The 19644-nt window shown below is 43.1% G+C and overlaps 1 protein-coding gene across 2 annotated transcripts in view; it reads right to left on the bottom strand.

Moving 5' to 3' along the window:
* Window positions 1–19644, bottom strand: part of LOC106591568 (ADAMTS-like protein 3) — a 282134-nt gene that overhangs the window by 118669 nt on the left and 143821 nt on the right. For both annotated transcript variants that reach the window (XM_045689442.1, XM_045689441.1), the window contains exons 8-13: window positions 14563–14637; window positions 11972–12129; window positions 10547–10658; window positions 9799–9937; window positions 9553–9603; window positions 8832–9042 (exon numbers count right to left, since the gene is read on the bottom strand). In XM_045689442.1, the coding sequence (XP_045545398.1) occupies window positions 8832–9042; window positions 9553–9603; window positions 9799–9937; window positions 10547–10658; window positions 11972–12129; window positions 14563–14637 (746 nt within the window). The remainder of the gene's footprint in view (window positions 1–8831; window positions 9043–9552; window positions 9604–9798; window positions 9938–10546; window positions 10659–11971; window positions 12130–14562; window positions 14638–19644) is intronic.

Genomic DNA, 19644 nt, shown 5'->3' with positions numbered 1-19644 from the left:
ACCATCAGACTGTTGAAAAGCTTCTATCACCAGACCATCAGACTGTTGAACAGCTTCTATTACCAGACCATCAGACTGTTGAACAGCGTCTATTATCATCAGACTATTGAACAGCTTCTATTACCATCAGACTGTTGAAAAGCTTCTATTACCAGACCATCAGACTGTTGAACAGCTTCTATCATCAGACCATCAGAATGTTGAACAGCTTCTATTACCAGACCATCAGACTGTTGAACAGCTTCTATTACCATCAGATTGTTGAAAAGCTTCTATCACCAGACCATCAGACTGTTGAACAGATTCTATTACCAGACCATCAGGCTGTTGAACAGCTTCTATCACCAGACCATCAGACTGTTGAACAGCTTCTATTGCCAGACCATCAGACCATTGAACAGCTTCTATTGCCAGACCATCAGACTGTTGAACAGCTTCTATTACCAGTCATCAGACTGTTGAACAGTTTCAATTACCAGACCATCAGACTATTGAACAGCTTCTATTACCAGACCATCAGACTGTTGAACAGCTTCTATCACCAGACCATCAGACTGTTGAACAGCTTCTATTACCAGACCATCAGACTGTTGAACAGCGTCTATTATCATCAGACTATTGAACAGCTTCTACTACCATCAGACTGTTGAACAGCTTCTATTACCAGACCATCAGACTGTTGAACAGCTTCTATCATCAGACCATCAGACTGTTGAACAGCTTCTATCACCAGACCATCAGACTGTTGAACAGCTTCTATTACCATCAGATTGTTGAAAAGCTTCTATCACCAGACCATCAGACTGTTGAACAGATTCTATTACCAGACCATCAGGCTGTTGAACAGCTTCTATCACCAGACCATCAGACTGTTGAACAGCTTATGTCACCACACCAAAAGACTGTTGAAAAGCTTATGTCACCACACCAACAGACTGTTGAAAAGCTTCTATTACCAGACCATCAGGCTGTTGAACAGCTTCTATTACCATCAGACTGTTGAACAGCTTCTATTACCAGACCATCAGGCTGTTGAACAGCTTCTATTACCAGACCATCAGGCTGTTGAACAGCTTCTATTACCAGACCATCAGACTGTTGAACAGCTTCTATTACCATCAGACTGTTGAACAGCTTCTATTACCAGACCATCAGACTGTTGAACAGCTCCTATTACCATCAGACTGTTGAACAGCTTATATCATCAGACCATCAGACTGTTGAACAGCTTCTATCACCAGACCATCAGACTGTTGAACAGCTTCTATTACCATCAGATTGTTGAAAAGCTTCTATCACCAGACCATCAGACTGTTGAACAGATTCTATTACCAGACCATCAGGCTGTTGAACAGCTTCTATCACCAGACCATCAGACTGTTGAACAGCTTATGTCACCACACCAAAAGACTGTTGAAAAGCTTATGTCACCACACCAACAGACTGTTGAAAAGCTTCTATTACCAGACCATCAGGCTGTTGAACAGCTTCTATTACCATCAGACTGTTGAACAGCTTCTATTACCAGACCATCAGCCTGTTGAACAGCTTCTATTACCAGACCATCAGGCTGTTGAACAGCTTCTATTACCAGACCATCAGACTGTTGAACAGCTTCTATTACCATCAGACTGTTGAACAGCTTCCATTACCAGACCATCAGACTGTTGAACAGCTGCTATTACCATCAGACTGTTGAACAGCTTCTATTACCAGACCATCAGACTGTTGAACAGCTTCTATCACCATCAGACTGTTGAACAGCTTCTATTACCAGACCATCAGACTGTTGAACAGCTTCCATTACCAGACAATCAGACTGTTGAACAGCTTCTATCACCATCAGACTGTTGAACAGCTTCTATTACCAGACCATCAGGCTGTTGAACAGCTTCTATTACCAGACCATCAGACTGTTGAACAGCTTCCATTACCAGACAATCAGACTGTTGAACAGCTTCTATTACCATCAGACTGTTGAACAGCTTCTATTACCATCAGACTGTTGAACAGCTTCTATCACCATCAGACTGTTGAACAGCTTCTATCACCAGACCATCAGACTGTGTAACAGCTTCTATTGCCATCAGACTGTTCAACAGCTTCTATCACCAGACCATCAGACTGTTGAACAGCTTCTATCACCATCAGACTGTTGATTAGCTTCTATTACCAGACCATCAGATTGTTGAACAGCTTCTATTACCATCAGACTGTTGAACAGCTTCTATTACCATCAGACTGTTGAACAGCTTCTATCACCATCAGACTGTTGAACAGCTTCTATCACCAGACCATCAGACTGTGTAACAGCTTCTATTGCCATCAGACTGTTCAACAGCTTCTATCACCAGACCATCAGACTGTTGAACAGCTTCTATTTCCATCAGACTGTTGAACAGCTTCTATTACCAGACCATCAGACTGTTGAACAGCTTCTATTACCATCAGACTGTTGAACAGCTTCTATTACCAGACCATCAGACCATTGAACAGCTTCTATTGCCAGACCATCAGACTGTTGAACAGCTTCTATTACCAGTCACCAGACTGTTGAACAGCTTCAATTACCAGACCATCAGACTATTGAACAGCTTCTATTACCAGACAATCAGACTGTTGAACAGCTTCTATCACCAGACCATCAGACTGTTGAACAGCTTCTATCACCAGACCATCAGACTGTTGAACAGCTTCTATTACCAGACCATCAGACTGTTGAACAGCTTCTATTATCATCAGACTATTGAACAGCTTCTATTACCATCAGACTGTTGAACAGCTTTTATTACCAGACCATCAGACTGTTGAACAGCTTCTATTACCTTCAGACTGTTGAACAGCTTCTATTACCAGACAATCAGACTGTTGAACAGCTTCTATTATCATCAGACTGTTGAACAGCTTCTATTACCAGACCATCAGACTGTTGAACAGCTTCTATTACCATCAGACTGTTGAACAGCTTCTATTACCAGACCATCAGACTGTTGAACAGCTTCTATCATCAGACCATCAGACTGTTGAACAGCTTCTATCGCCAGACCATCAGACTGTTGAACAGCTTCTATCACCAGACCATCAGACTGTTGATCAGATTCTATTACCATCAGACTGTTGAAAAGCTTCTATCACCAGACCATCAGACTGTTGAACAGCTTCTATTACCAGACCATCAGGCTGTTGAACAGCTTCTATCACCAGACCATCAGACTGTTGAACAGTTTCTATCACCAGACCATCAGACTGTTGAACAGCTTCTATTACCAGACCGTTGATCAGCTTCTATTACCATCAGACTGTTGAACAGCTTATGTCACCACACCAACAGACTGTTGAAAAACTTATATTACCAGACCATCAGGCTGTTGAACAGCTTCTATTACCAGACCACCAGACTGTTGAACAGCTTTTATTACCATCAGACTGTTGAACAGCTTATATTACCAGACCATCAGACTGTTGAACAGCGTCTATTATCATCAGACTATTGAACAGCTTCTATTACCATCAGACTGTTGAACAGCTTCTATTACCAGACCATCAGACTGTTGAACAGCTTCTATCATCAGACCATCAGACTGTTGAACAGCTTCTATCACCAGACCATCAGACTGTTGAACAGCTTCTATTACCATCAGATTGTTGAAAAGCTTCTATCACCAGACCATCAGACTGTTGAACAGATTCTATTACCAGACCATCAGGCTGTTGAACAGCTTCTATCACCAGACCATCAGACTGTTGAACAGCTTATGTCACCACACCAAAAGACTGTTGAAAAGCTTATGTCACCACACCAACAGACTGTTGAAAAGCTTCTATTACCAGACCATCAGGCTGTTGAACAGCTTCTATTACCATCAGACTGTTGAACAGCTTCTATTACCAGACCATCAGGCTGTTGAACAGCTTCTATTACCAGACCATCAGGCTGTTGAACAGCTTCTATTACCAGACCATCAGACTGTTGAACAGCTTCTATTACCATCAGACTGTTGAACAGCTTCTATTACCAGACCATCAGACTGTTGAACAGCTTCTATTGCCAGACCATCAGACTGTTGAACAGCTTCTATTACCATCAGACTGTTGAACAGCTTCTATTACCATCAGACTGTTGAACAGCTTCTATCACCCTCAGACTGTCGAACAGCTTCTATTACCAGACCATCAGACTGTTGAACAGCTTCTATTACCAGACCATCAGACTGTTGAACAGCTTCTATCACCAGACCATCAGACTGTTGAACAGCTTCTATCACCATCAGACTGTTGAACAGCTTCTATTACCAGACCATCAGACTGTTTAACAGCTTCCATTACCAGACCATCAGACTGTTGAACAGCTGCTATTACCATCAGACTGTTGAACAGCTTCTATTACCAGACCATCAGACTGTTGAACATCTTCTATCACCATCAGACTGTTGAACAGCTTCTATTACCAGACCATCAGACTGTTGAACAGCTTCCATTACCAGACAATCAGACTGTTGAACAGCTTCTATCACCATCAGACTGTTGAACAGCTTCTATTACCAGACCATCAGGCTGTTGAACAGATTCTATTACCATCAGACTGTTGAACAGCTTCTATCACCATCAGACTGTTGATTAGCTTCTATTACCAGACCATCAGACTGTTGAACAGCTTCTATTACCATCAGACTGTTGAACAGCTTCTATTACCATCAGACTGTTGAACAGCTTCTATCACCATCAGACTGTTGAACAGCTTCTATCACCAGACCATCAGACTGTGTAACAGCTTCTATTGCCATCAGACTGTTCAACAGCTTCTATCACCAGACCATCAGACTGTTGAACAGCTTCTATTTCCATCAGAATGTTGAACAGCTTCTATTACCATCAGACTATTGAACAGCTTCTATTACCATCAGACTGTTGAACAGCTTCTATTACCAGACCATCAGGCTGTTGAACAGCTTCTATTACCAGACCATCAGACTGTTGAACAGTTTCTATCACCATCAGACTGTTGAACAGCTTCTATTACCAGACCATCAGACTGTTGAACAGCTTCTATTACCAGACCATCAGACTGTTGAACAGCTTCTATCACCAGACCATCAGACTGTTGAACAGCTTCTATCACCATCAGACTGTTGAACAGCTTCTATTACCAGACCATCAGACTGTTTAAAAGCTTCCATTACCAGACCATCAGACTGTTGAACAGCTGCTATTACCATCAGACTGTTGAACAGCTTCTATTACCAGACCATCAGACTGTTGAACAGCTTCTATCACCATCAGACTGTTGAACAGCTTCTATTACCAGACCATCAGACTGTTGAACAGCTTCCATTACCAGACAATCAGACTGTTGAACAGCTTCTATCACCATCAGACTGTTGAACAGCTTCTATTACCAGACCATCAGGCTGTTGAACAGCTTCTATTACCAGACCATCAGGCTGTTGAACAGATTCTATTACCATCAGACTGTTGAACAGCTTCTATCACCATCAGACTGTTGAACAGCTTCTATCACCAGACCATCAGACTGTGTAACAGCTTCTATTGCCATCAGACTGTTCAACAGCTTCTATCACCAGACCATCAGGCTGTTGAACAGATTCTATTACCATCAGACTGTTGAACAGCTTCTATTTCCATCAGACTGTAGAACAGCTTCTATTACCAGACCATCAGACTGTTGAACAGCTTCTATTACCATCAGACTGTTGAACAGCTTCTATTACCAGACCATCAGACCATTGAACAGCTTCTATTGCCAGACCATCAGACTGTTGAACAGCTTCTATTACCAGTCATCAGACTGTTGAACAGCTTCAATTACCAGACCATCAGACTATTGAACAGCTTCTATTACCAGACAATCAGACTGTTGAACAGCTTCTATCACCAGACCATCAGACTGTTGAACAGCTTCTATCACCAGACCATCAGACTGTTGAACAGCTTCTATTACCAGACCATCAGACTGTTGAACAGCTTCTATTATCATCAGACTATTTAACAGCTTCTATTACCATCAGACTGTTGAACAGCTTTTATTACCAGACCATCAGACTGTTGAACAGCTTCTATTACCTTCAGACTGTTGAACAGCTTCTATTACCAGACAATCAGACTGTTGAACAGCTTCTATTATCATCAGACTGTTGAACAGCTTCTATTACCAGACCATCAGACTGTTGAACAGCTTCTATTACCATCAGACTGTTGAACAGCTTCTATTACCAGACCATCAGACTGTTGAACAGCTTCTATCATCAGACCATCAGACTGTTGAACAGCTTCTATCGCCAGACCATCAGACTGTTGAACAGCTTCTATCACCAGACCATCAGACTGTTGAACAGCTTCTATTACCATCAGACTGTTGAAAAGCTTCTATCGCCAGACCATCAGACTGTTGAACAGCTTCTATCACCAGACCATCAGACTGTTGAACAGCTTCTATTACCAGACCGTTGATCAGCTTCTATTACCATCAGACTGTTGAACAGCTTATGTCACCACACCAACAGACTGTTGAAAAACGTATATTACCAGACCATCAGGCTGTTGAACAGCTTCTATTACCAGACCCACAGACTATCAGACTTTTGAACAGCTTTTATTACCATCAGACTGTTGAACAGCTTATATTACCAGACCATCAGGCTGTTGAACAGCTTCTATTACCAGACCACCAGACTGTTGAACAGCTTTTATTACCATCAGACTGTTGAACAGCTTATATTACCAGACCATCAGACTGTTGAACAGCGTCTATCATCAGACTATTGAACAGCTTCTATTACCATCAGACTGTTGAACAGCTTCTATTACTAGACCATCAGACTGTTGAACAGCTTCTATCACCAGACCATCAGACTGTTGAACAGATTCTATTACCAGACCATCAGGCTGTTGAACAGCTTCTATCACCAGACCATCAGACTGTTGAACAGCTTATGTCACCACACCAAAAGACTGTTGAAAAGCTTATGTCACCACACCAACAGACTGTTGAAAAGCTTCTATTACCAGACCATCAGGCTGTTGAACAGCTTCTATTACCATCAGACTGTTGAACAGCTTCTATTACCAGACCATCAGGCTGTTGAACAGCTTCTATTACCAGACCATCAGGCTGTTGAACAGCTTCTATTACCAGACCATCAGACTGTTGAACAGCTTCTATTACCAGACCATCAGACTGTTGAACAGCTTCTATTACCATCAGACTGTTGAACAGCTTCTATTACCATCAGACTGTTGAACAGCTTCTATTACCAGACCATCAGGCTGTTGAAGAGCTTCTATTTCCAGACCAACAGACTGTTGAACAGCGTCTATTACCAGACCAACAGACTGTTGAACAGCTTCTATCACCAGACCATCAGACTGTTGAACAGCTTCTATTACCAGACCATCAGACTGTTGATCAGCTTCTATTACCATCAGACTGTTGAACAGCTTATGTCACCACACCAAAAGACTGTTGAAAAGCTTATGTCACCACACCAACAGACTGTTGAAAAGCTTCTATTACCAGACCATCAGGCTGTTGAACAGCTTCTATTGCCATCAGACTGTTGAACAGATTATATTACCAGACCATCAGACCATCAGACTTTTGAACAGCTTTTATTACCATCAGACTGTTGAACAGCTTCTATTACCAGACCATCAGGCTGTTGAACAGCTTCTATTACCAGACCACCAGACAATCAGACTGTTGAACAGCTTTTATTACCAGACCATCAGGCTGTTGAACAGCTTCTATCATCAGACCACCAAACAATCAGACTGTTGAACAGCTTTTATTACCAGACCATCAGGCTGTTGAACAGCTTCTATAACCAGACCATCAGACTAACTGACTGTTGAACAGCTTCTATTACCAGACCATCAGACTGTTGAACCGCTTCTATTACCATCAGACTGTTGAACAGCTTCTATCACCATCAGACTGTTGAACAGCTTCTATTACCAGACCATCAGACTGTTGAACAGCTTCTATCACCAGACCATCAGACTGTTGAACAGCTTCTATTACCAGACCATCAGAATTTTGAACAGCTTCTATTACCAGACCAACAGACTGTTGAACAGCGTCTATTACCAGACCAACAGACTGTTGAACAGCTTCTATCACCAGACCATCAGACTGTTGAACAGCTTCTATTACCAGACCATCAGACTGTTGAACAGCTTCTATCACCAGACCATCAGACTGTTGAACAGCTTCTATTACCAGAACATCAGACTGTTCAACAGCTTCTATTACCAGACCATCAGACTGTTGAACAGCTTCTATTACCAGACCATCAGACTGTTGCACAGCTTCTATTACCAGACCATCAGATCATTAGATACACACACACACACACACACACTCAGACACACACTGCCAACACTGCTGTCGCATGCTATAGAGACATTGAAACACTGGTAAATACTGTAAATATTGTATCATATTATTTCTAATACTGTACACTGAATTTTAGCTACACTGCATCTTTATTTCTATACTGGATGTTTGACAGAGATTACTCTAGAATATCTACTGCTATACACATACATATAGTTCTTAGCTGATCCTGTGTAAATGATCCTGGTTTACATACCTATAGATTGCATTTCATTACTGCTGCAGTGCTATTTGGGTAATCAGATTCGTCCCGCCGTTCTTTATTATTATTTATTTTTTAAACATTTTAATTGTTAGACATTTTACTACATTGTTAGAAGCTGGTAACATAAGCATTTCGCTGCACCCACTATAATACCTGCTAAACTGTGTACGCGATCAATAAACGTTGATTAGATGTTTTCACTTGGTAGCTCACCTGAGACCACTCCATGGCAACCCACTGTGGGCAGGTGAAGCTGTTGCAGCTCTGCTGCGTGATTGGCCGAGGGGAGTGTGTGCATTTCCACTCCTCCACCTGAGTGATCTGTCCGTGGGCGTCGTCCTCAACACACACCACGCTGCGCTCCTGCAGCCCGCCGCTCTCCCCACACGACACTGAACACTCTGTCCATGGACCCTGCTCCCACCTGGGGAGAAACAGCAATAAGATGCGTATAACTCTTTATGATGCTTTATACAGTGACATAGCATAGGAGTAGCTAACACAGAGCTATAACATGGTTGTGACTATCTGTGACACTTAATTCAGTGACATAGCATAGGCATAACACAGAACACGGGACATACGGAATAGAATGAGATGTATTTGTAACCACACAAAGATGTAGGAAGAATATATATGCTCAGAAGATGTTTGACAAGTCCTCTCTTCTTACTGACAGTAATAATAATGTCACTGTACTACAGTAGTACAGGCTCTGTGGTAGACTAGTGTCCTGTCCATGGGGTGTACTACAGTAGTACAGGCTCTGTGATAGACTAGTGTCCTGTCCAGGGTACTACAGTAGTACAGGCTCTGTGATAGACTAGTGTCCTGTCCAGGGTACTACAGTAGTACAGGCTCTGTGATAGACTAGTGTCCTGTCCAGGGTACTACAGTAGTACAGGCCCTGTGATAGACTATGATGGTCACTCACCGTGGCAGAGGCTGAAAGTGGTCATAAGGCATCACCTCTATGAAGCCATCACTAGAGAAGAGAAAGAGGAAGACGCCAGGTCACCATGACCATTCAGAGGAACCATGTTTCCTATACAGCCTTCACATGCACATCCACGACTGGAAACAGAATAAGGTGTGTCCCAAATGGCTCCCAATTCTACATGGTGCACTGCTTTTGACCAGGGCCCAGAGGGCAACCATTGTGATCGGTACATGTACATGCCTCTCAGGACAGAGGTCCATGTTGCACTCCTTGAGTTTGGGCGTGGGTTTGGTGTTCTCAGGGTAGCTGTTACAGTGGTGCTCTGGTAACACCTGACTGGACCTGATGTCTGTGCACTCTGCTGAGTTCAGCTGGTAACCTGGCAATAGACAGAAACCATCAAGGTCAGCAATGAATAGGATAGAAAGTAAACATTGGACTTACATTTATTGTCTAACATTTGGTGGGCAATGGGTTCATTTTGGGCCCTTCAAATGTTTGTCTCAATGTCTGTTTTGGGAAGAAACATGAAAGGAAACTAAAACACAGACACGTTGGGTCATTCACAATCGGCTGCATTGCCTCATAATACAGCAACCAAAATGTAAACAAAATATAAATTCAATGTATGAAATGGAAAACATTGGATAAACGTTTGGTTAATGCTGGGCTAACGTTTTGCTCAATCATATCTCAAGCCTCATCAACATCTCTCCAGCTTTGACACATATAAGAGCTGATCTGGGTTCAGTCATAAAGCTTTAGCTGGCAACAAGAACAATCTCTATAAGGGCTGATCTGGGTTCAGTCATAAACTTTAACTAATAGCTGGCTTCAACAGTCTCTATAAGAGCTGATCCCGGTTCAGTCAAAGCTATTGCTGGCAACAAGAACAATCTCTATAAGAACTATCTGGGTTCAATCATAAACTTTAAATAATAGTTGAAACCAACAGTCTCAATAAGAGCTGATCTGGGGTCAGTCTCACCTCCTCCACAGGTGACAGAGCAGGGGAAGAAGTCAGTCTCTCGCCACTGGTACCTGATTGGTTGATAGAACAGGAACTGGACCATCGTGTCCCTGGGAGCAGCATATTTAACCTGGAGAGAACACTGTTAGACACAGACGCACACTCACACAATCACGTGCACGCACTCACACATTGATATCTAAAGATGTCTAGAGATCTAGACATGTTTAGAAAGATTATTGAGATTTAAGACTCAAACTCAGTCACTGGCCTTAGAACTCAGTGTATAAATTCGTAAAACTCAATGTCTGAACAGACTCTGGTGCCAACTAGAACCAACCAAATCCTCATTTTCATACAGAACATTCATCAGAAGAACGTCTCGCAATCAAGTATTTGGACCACACTCACTTCTAGTATCCCTTTATTCAAATGAATTATTTCAACATTAATAATCACATTGAATAAACAAGGATTTGGTAACATCAGATGAAAGTAAAAGTTATTTTCTAAACTAAACATTTGTGATGTGGGTAATGTGTAGTTCATTTACGTCGCCGACGCTGTAGGCGCTGGTCCAAATCCTATATTATGTCATTACGTCATTGGTTCCATGTGAAGGACAGCGGAACCCTTTTACCTTTATAGTGCACTCATTTTAAAAGTTGTGGACTAAAAAGGGAAAAGGGCGCCATTTAGCAGGCAGCCTAGGCCTACATACTAGTGTCTGCTATGGAATGCACACAGGGCCTGATTTTCAGACTATGATGATCATGATGAAGATAACGCTAACGATGATGATGATGATGATTAGGAGAGCCATGACACGCAGTGTTTTATTGCCACAGAAATGGGAGTCGTGTCATGTTTGTGCAATGCTTTGATAACCTCAATGACATGGGAGAGAGCTTTGGTAGTGTCCCAAATGGAACCCTATTCCCTACAGTGCACTACTTCAAAGTGCACTACGTCAACGGTAGTGCACTACAAAGGGAATAGGGTGTGATTTGGGATGCAAGCTTACTTTGTGGGTGTAATCAGCATACTTCACTAACATGCAATGTGTATGTATTGGCAAGGGCTTTCTCTACAAAATTGTCATCAATCTGTTCAGTATTCTGACATGAGTGGATGTAAAATAATGGTCATTTACAAAAACAATATTGATATGGTTACTCAGATTACAACATCTAAGAACACAAAAAAGACTGTCAGAATCATGAGAGAAATTGAGAAATGACTCTTGGATGATGTAGGTAGGCGTTTCCCTCATGAATGATGTAGGTAGACATTTCCATTATAACTACTGATACAGAATCAGATATGTTTGATCCCCTTTATGTTAAGATCATTACTTGAGATGAGCTAATCTGATCCTAGATAGGTAGGTAGGATTAACATTTGCCTCCAGGCCACTGACTCAGCGCCTCTTCCTTGTGTCACCTTGATGATGTAATCGGCTCCCAGAGGTCCTTGTGTCCTGAGCGTCTGTCTGTCTGTCCCTTTCTGGTAGTCCACGGTGGTGTTGCCGATGAGGTAGGAACCAGGAGAGACCAGACTGTGCTCCTCTTTACGACCCTGCAGAGACTGGGTCTCGATTACTGCAGGAGAGAGAGAGAGCGAGAATGAGAGGGGGAGAGAGAGATTGAGGGAGAGAAAGGGGGAGAGAGACAGAAGAAAGAATGAGAGAGGGGGAGAGATTGAGGGAGAGAGAGACAGAGACAGACAGAGAGAGAAAGAGACACACAAAGACATAATGAGGTAAATCTGGATGTATAAAGTTCATCAGCAGTACTCCTCACACCAAGAACAGTTGATAACGGTGTTGATATAGATCACTCAGACTGGTTTTAACCACTATGTGTGTGTGTGTGTGTGTGTGTGTGTGTGTGTGTGTGTGTGTGTGTGTGTGTGTGTGTGTGTGTGTGTGTGTGTGTGTGTGTGTGTGTGTGTGTGTGAACGGACCAGTGCCCATATTCATAAAGCGTATCGGAGTAGGAGTGCTGGGATTAGTTTCTCCTTTTAGATCACAATGCATAAGATTTATATGGGCAACGGGGACCTGATCCTAGATCAGCACTCCTACTCTTAGACGCTTTATGAATATGGACCCAATACACCAAGGCTAAGATAAAGGTCACGATGCTAACAGTTTAATATTAAAAAGATTTAACAATAGAGACTTCATCATCTCCAATGACAGTCATTGATGTGTGACTCTTTGAATGTCTATTGGCCAAACGACTGAGTGGGTGTGAGAAAATAAACAGTGAATTTGATAGAGTAATTTCTGGTAGAGACATAATCATATTCATCTGTCCCACGGCACAGCATCGGCCGTTCTTCTTGTCATCCCCCCCTCTCTTTATTTGTCTTTCTCTAACATATGTGTTTCTCACAAAATCTTTTATGAGGGGGAAGATTCAAACGTCTTCCAAAAAATGTTTTACATTAGAGATGAATGGAATCACTAACATTTCAACAAACTCTCAATTCACGTTCAACAAATGTTTCTGGAAAGGCCCAGGCGTGTTTAATGTATTTTCAACATCAATTATACAGTACATCACAAATGAGAATTTGGAGTTTGTGAACTTGAAGCTGGGTTCCAGAGGCTTTACATTTCTCAAATCAGCTTTTACTCTGCTCTCCTTTACCGAGTTTTACTCGGCTCTCCTTTACCGGGTTTTACTCGGCTCTCCTTTACCGGGTTTTACTCGGCTCTCCTTTACCGGGTTTTACTCGGCTCTCCTTTACCGGGTTTTACTCGGCTCTCCTTTACCGGGTTTTACTCGGCTCTCCTTTACCGGGTTTTACTCTGCTCTCCTTTACCGGGTTTTACTCTGCTCTCCTTTACCGGGTTTTACTCGGCTCTCCTTTACCGGGTTTTACTCTGCTCTCCTTTACCGGGTTTTACTCTGCTCTCCTTTACCGGGTTTTACTCGGCTCTCCTTTACCGGGTTTTACTCGGCTCTCCTTTACCGGGTTTTACTCGGCTCTCCTTTACTGGGTTTTACTCGGCTCTCCTTTTCTGCTTTTTTATGTCACTGTTCTTTTCCTTCTCCACGTCGGCCTCGCTAGTCTCCTGATAGTTGATAAATGATCTGTTAAAGTATTTCGAAGGTCACTCCAAACCCTTGTTTTGAAACATCTGACAAAACACACATCCACTTAAACATGTGGACTTGTATGGGTGTATTATGATGTTGGCCACCAACGAGGCAGCTGGAGTTAGCCATGTCTCCTGTGGAATCAGAGACGCACACACACACACACACACACACACACACATAGGAAATACATCTCATAAATCTGAAATGCATGAGCTCCCAACACAAGCCAACAGAGAGGAGAGAACTCTGTCTCCATCTTTCTCACTCTCTCCCTCTATCAGCACTGCTTTTTAGAACCTTATTGGAACATTCTGGAATCTCTGAACATTCTTGAATGACGTGTGTGAGTGTGTGTGTGTGTTTTTCTTCGCACATGTGTGTGCATGTCTGCGTCTCTCCCTGCAAGTGTGTGTTTGAGTTTCTACTTGCCTGTGTGTGTGTGTGTGTGTGTGTGTGTGTGTGTGTGTGTGTGTGTGTGTGTGTGTGTGTGTGTGTGTGTGTGTGTGTGTGTGTGTGTGTGTGTGTGTGTGTGTGTGTGCACATATCAGAGTGGCTCATAGGTTGAACACATCTATATTTCAGCTGAGCGTTGTCAGTGTGGTATGTGATTCTCACAGTGCTGGGCAGAGTTAGACATAACGTGATGACTTCCTCTATAAATCACTAGCACTGATCAGCTGCCAGAAGAACATTTGTTAGCCCAGATGTTTAGCGAGAAAGAGAGACCAAGAGAAAGTGCGTGTGGTTGTTTGTGTGTGTGTGTGTGTGTGTGTGTGTGTGTGTGTGTGTGTGTGTGTGTGTGTGTGTGTGTGTGTGTGTGTGTGTGTGTGTGTGTGTGTGTGTGTGTGTGTGTGTGTGTGTGTGTGTTTGTGTGTGTTTGTGTGCAGGTTGGACAGGCCCCTTGAACAGTGAAGTACTCACCTATGACATCAGGTCCCTTGGAGCTGACTCTCAAACTCCTGCTTCCCAAGGGGACTTCCAGCACTGTCTTCACAGCTGTAGGACAAAGGAGATTTTATTTAGACTACTCAACAAATACCAAAATGTCTCCACAATACCCCAAATGTTCTCACAATACACCACAATGTCAGCACAATACATCAAATGTCCCAAAATACACCAAATTCCAGTTTGTTTCCACATTAAACCAAAATGTACCCACAATACACCAAAATATACTCACAATGCACCAAATTCCTGAATACATACAATTGCCACACTATACTTAAAATGTCAGCACAATACACAGAAATGTCTCCACAATACAAGCAATGTCATCACATAAAATGTCCCCAGAATACATAAAAGACACTCTTAGAATACAATACACTAAATGTCCTAAAAGAATAAACGCTTAGTTAATCTGGAAATAGATACGGCAGATACAGACGTAATTAACAGATGGTCTCTAAACACGACACATCTGTCATTTCTGAGAGTGTAACAATTGTCCACTAAGCTGTTGGGTAGATAGCACTCTCATGCCTGAGTTCTTGTTGCAGGTGTGGGAATAATGTGATAACTTCAAAGAGACATCCCACACATAGCTTTTCCTCGTATCACTTTTCTTATTAAAGCTGACGTGTCTTCCTCTTCGTCAGAGCTTTTGCTGAAGGCCAAGAGGCTGACACATAAGCTTTAATAAAGTGAGAAAATTAAAAACCTTGTAAGTGATAGGAGCAAGAGCAGTCTGCAGGTTTCTTTTCCTTTTAGGGTAAACAAATGAATTAATCTTTACCTCTTCTTATTATCCAGCTGGCGTGACTGTTTCCTCCCTGTTTCAGTTGATTTGAACAACGAACTCCTTTTGGCTTCAGATCTCACCATGAACATGAACATCAGTAAATAAAGTTGGGCCGGTCCTAAATTGTACCCTATTCCCAATATTGCGCACTACCTTTGACAGGGCCCCCATAGGGCTCTGTCATGTAGGGAATAAGGTGCCCTTTTGGGACACAGCAGCGTGTAGGAGTTCTACTTCATTTGGCAGATCATACTGACCTTCAGTGTCTTATCAACGAAGGGGGTTGGTGAGGCCAAAGGAAAGTGTGTTGAAACAAGTCAAACTGTTGAAACACCTCCAGAAACCACTTAAGCATACAGTTAATGTAAAACAAAAATATGACAACAAATTTTATGAGGTGAAATAGAACTGTGTCGAAACTATTTTGTTTCAAAGTGGAATGAAATAATGTATCTGTGATGTATCTTGAGAATTCACAGTGTTGAAAAACCTGGAGTAACCGTTGGACGGTAAAAGCATTGTCAGAATTTGAGTCCCAAGTGACAGCCTAGGGGCCCTGGTCAAAAGTAGTGTACTATACAGGAATGGGGTGCGATTTGGGACATAGGCTAAGACTGTGATAAGGAATGTTCTTCCAAGGAGCAACATGGAAACTGAGTTTACAAACCAGAGAGGAAAAATGATAACCCATATTTCTCCCTCTGCAGTCTGCAATGTGCCAATTCTAAATGTGTTAATGTGAAAACAGAAGAACAACAGCGACATGTACAGTAGAATATGTGTCCAATATAGCATGACCTCCCATAGCAGGCAAATATAAGGTTAGGCAAGAAGGGTGTGTGTGTGTGTGTGTGTGTGTGTGTGTGTAGAGATAAACCAGGTAATAACATCATATCTTCTGTAGAAACCCCTTGTGACAGTCACATCAACACCCCCCACCCCTCCAAACAGGTGATAACATCTGACATCTACTGTAGAAACACCTTGTGACAGTCACATCAACACCCCCCCCCTCCAACCAGGTGATAACATCTGATATCTACTGTAGAAACACCTTGTGACAGTCACGTTAACACCCCCCCCTCCCCCCTCCAACCAGGTGATAACATCTCATATCTACTGTAGAAACACCTTGTGACAGTCACGTTAACACCCCCTCCCCCTCCAACCAGGTGATAACATCTGATATCTACTGTAGAAACACCTTGTGACAGTCACGTTAACACCCCCCCCTCCCCCTCCAACCAGGTGATAACATCTCATATCTACTGTAGAAACACCTTGTGACAGTCACGTTAACACCCCCCTCCCCCTCCAACCAGGTGATAACATCTCATATCTACTGTAGAAACACCTTGTGACAGTCACGTTAACACCCCCCTCCCCCTCCAACCAGGTGATAACATCTCATATCTACTGTAGAAACACCTTGTGACAGTCACGTTAACACCCCCCCCCAACCAGGTAATAACATCTGATATCTACTTTAGAAACACCTTGTGACAGTCACGTTAACAACCCTCTGATATCTACTGTAGAAACACCTTGTGATAGTCACGTTAACACCCCCCCTCCAACCAGGTGATAACATCTGATATCCACTGTAGAAACACCTTGTGATAGTCACGTTAACACCCCCCTCCAACCAGGTGATAACATCTGATATCTACTGTAGAAACACCTTGTGACAGTCACGTTAACAACCCCCCCTCCAACCAGGTGATAACATCTGATATCTACTGTAGAAACAGCTTGTGACAGTCACGTCAACACCCCCCCCTCCCTCCAACCAGGTGATAACATCTGATATCCACTGTAGAAACACCTTGTGACAGTCACGTTAACACCCCCCCTCCAACCAGGTGATAACATCTGATATCTACTGTAGAAACACCTTGTGACAGTCACGTTAACACCCCCCCTCCAACCAGGTGATAACATCTGATATCTACTGTAGAAACAGCTTGTGACAGTCACGTTAACACCCCCCCTCCAACCAGGTGATAACATCTGATATCCACTGTAGAAACACCTTGTGACAGTCACGTTAACACCCCCCCTCCAACCAGGTGATAACATCTCATATCTACTGTAGAAACACCTTGTGACAGTCACGTTAACACCCCCCCTCCAACCAGGTGATAACATCTGATATCTACTGTAGAAACAGCTTGTGACAGTCACGTCAACACCACCCCCCTCCCTCCAACCAGGTGATAACATCTGATATCCACTGTAGAAACACCTTGTGACAGTCACGTTAACACCCCCCCTCCAACCAGGTGATAACATCTGATATCTACTGTAGAAACACCTTGTGACAGTCACGTTAACACCCCCCTCCAACCAGGTAATAACATCTGATATCTACTGTAGAAACACCTTGTGACAGTGATGTTAACAACCCCCCCCAACCAGGTAATAACATCTGATATGTACTGTAGAAACACCTTGTGACAGTCACGTTAACAACCCCGACCCCCCAACCAGGTAATAACATCTGGTATCTACTGAAAAAACACCTTGTGACAGTCACGTTAACACCCCCCTCCAACCAGGTGATAACATCTGATATCTACTGTAGAAACACCTTGTGACAGTCACGTCAACACCCCCCCTCCAACCAGGTGATAACATCTGATATCTACTGTAGAAACACGTTGTGACAGTCACGTTAACACCCCCCCCTCCAACCAGGTGATAACATCTGATATCTACTGTAGAAACACCTTGTGACAGTCACGTTAACACACCCCTCCAAGCCCCACCCAGTGACTCTATACTGTAAACCTCTCACAGGTAAAGTACAACTGGCACAGAATGTGTGTGTGAACGTTTCCTCCACGGTTTTCCCCACTCTTTTTTTTTAAACTCATCAATCTACACACAATACATCATAACGACAAAACAAAAACGTTTTTAGACATTTTTGCTCATTTATAACAAATATATCACAAATATCACATTTACATAATTATTCAGACCCTTTACTCAGTACTTTGTTGAAGCCCCTTTGGTAGCGAATACAACTTCCAGTCTTCTTGGGTATGACGCTACAAGCTTGGCACACCTGTAGTTGGGGAGTTTCTCCAATTCTTCTCTGCAGATCCTCTCAAGCTCTGTCTGGTTGGATGTCTCTCCAGAGATTTTTGATTGAGTTCAAGTCCGGGCTCTGGCTGGGCCACTCAAGAACATTCAGAGACTTGTCCTGAAGCCACTCCTGCATTGTCTTGGCTATGTGCTTAGGGTCGTTGTCGTGTTGGAAGGTGAACCTTCACCCCAGTCTGAGGTGCTGAGCGCTCTGGAGCAGGTTTTCATCAAGGATCTCTGTACTTTGCTCCGTTCATCTTGCCCTCAATCCTGACTAGTCTCCCAGTTTCTGCTGCTGAAAAACATCCCCACAGCATGATGCTGCCACCACCATGCTTCATTGTAGGAATGGTGTCAGGTTGAATCGAGATGTGACACTTGGCATTCAGGCCAAAGAGTTCAATCTTGTTTTTTGCTGTGACATGCACTGTCAACTGTGGGACCTTATATAGACAGGTGTGTGCCTTTCCAAATCATGTCCAATTTACCACAGGTGGACTCCAATCAAGTTGTAGGAACATCTCAAGGATGATCAATGGAAACAGGATGCACCTGAGCTGATAGCAAAGGGTCTGAATACTTATGTAAATAAGTTCTAAGTTTTTTAGGGGGAGGGGGGAGAGGGGGATTGGGTGCAGTGCCTGAGCGTGATGGGGCAGGGAAAGGGAGGATTGTGATGAAGGGGGGAGAGGAGGATTGGGTGCAGTGCCTGAGGTTGATAGGGTAGGGAAAGGGAAGATTGTGATGAAGGGGGGAGAGGAGGATTGGGTGCAGTGCCTGAGGGTGATGGGGAGGAGGAGGGAGGATGGTGATGAAGGGAGAGGGTTACATCACTCTGGGTTATCTTCACCATCTGGAAGTCACATGACTGGGGCACAGGGCAGAGAGGGAGAGGGAGAGAAAGAGAGAGCGAGAAAGAGCGAGAGCAAGAGAGAAAGAGAGAGAGAGAGAGCGAGAGAAAGAGAAAGAGAGAGAGAAAGAGAGCGAGAGAGAGAAAGAGCAAGAGAGAGAGAGCGAGAGAAAGAGAAAGAGAGAGCGAGAGAGAGAGGTAGACTGTCAGACCTCATTGTCAGATTCATCACTGCACCTCCTCGTCATCCTCTTTTGTCTAAAAATCTGTTTTCACTTTGTTATTATGGGGTATTGTGCGTAGATTGATGAATATGGAA

The sequence above is a fragment of the Salmo salar genome, chromosome ssa11 (assembly GCF_905237065.1).
Source record: "Salmo salar chromosome ssa11, Ssal_v3.1, whole genome shotgun sequence".
NCBI classification, from domain to species: Eukaryota; Metazoa; Chordata; class Actinopteri; order Salmoniformes; family Salmonidae; genus Salmo; species Salmo salar.
This window is presented reverse-complemented; position numbering and strand designations above follow the sequence as displayed.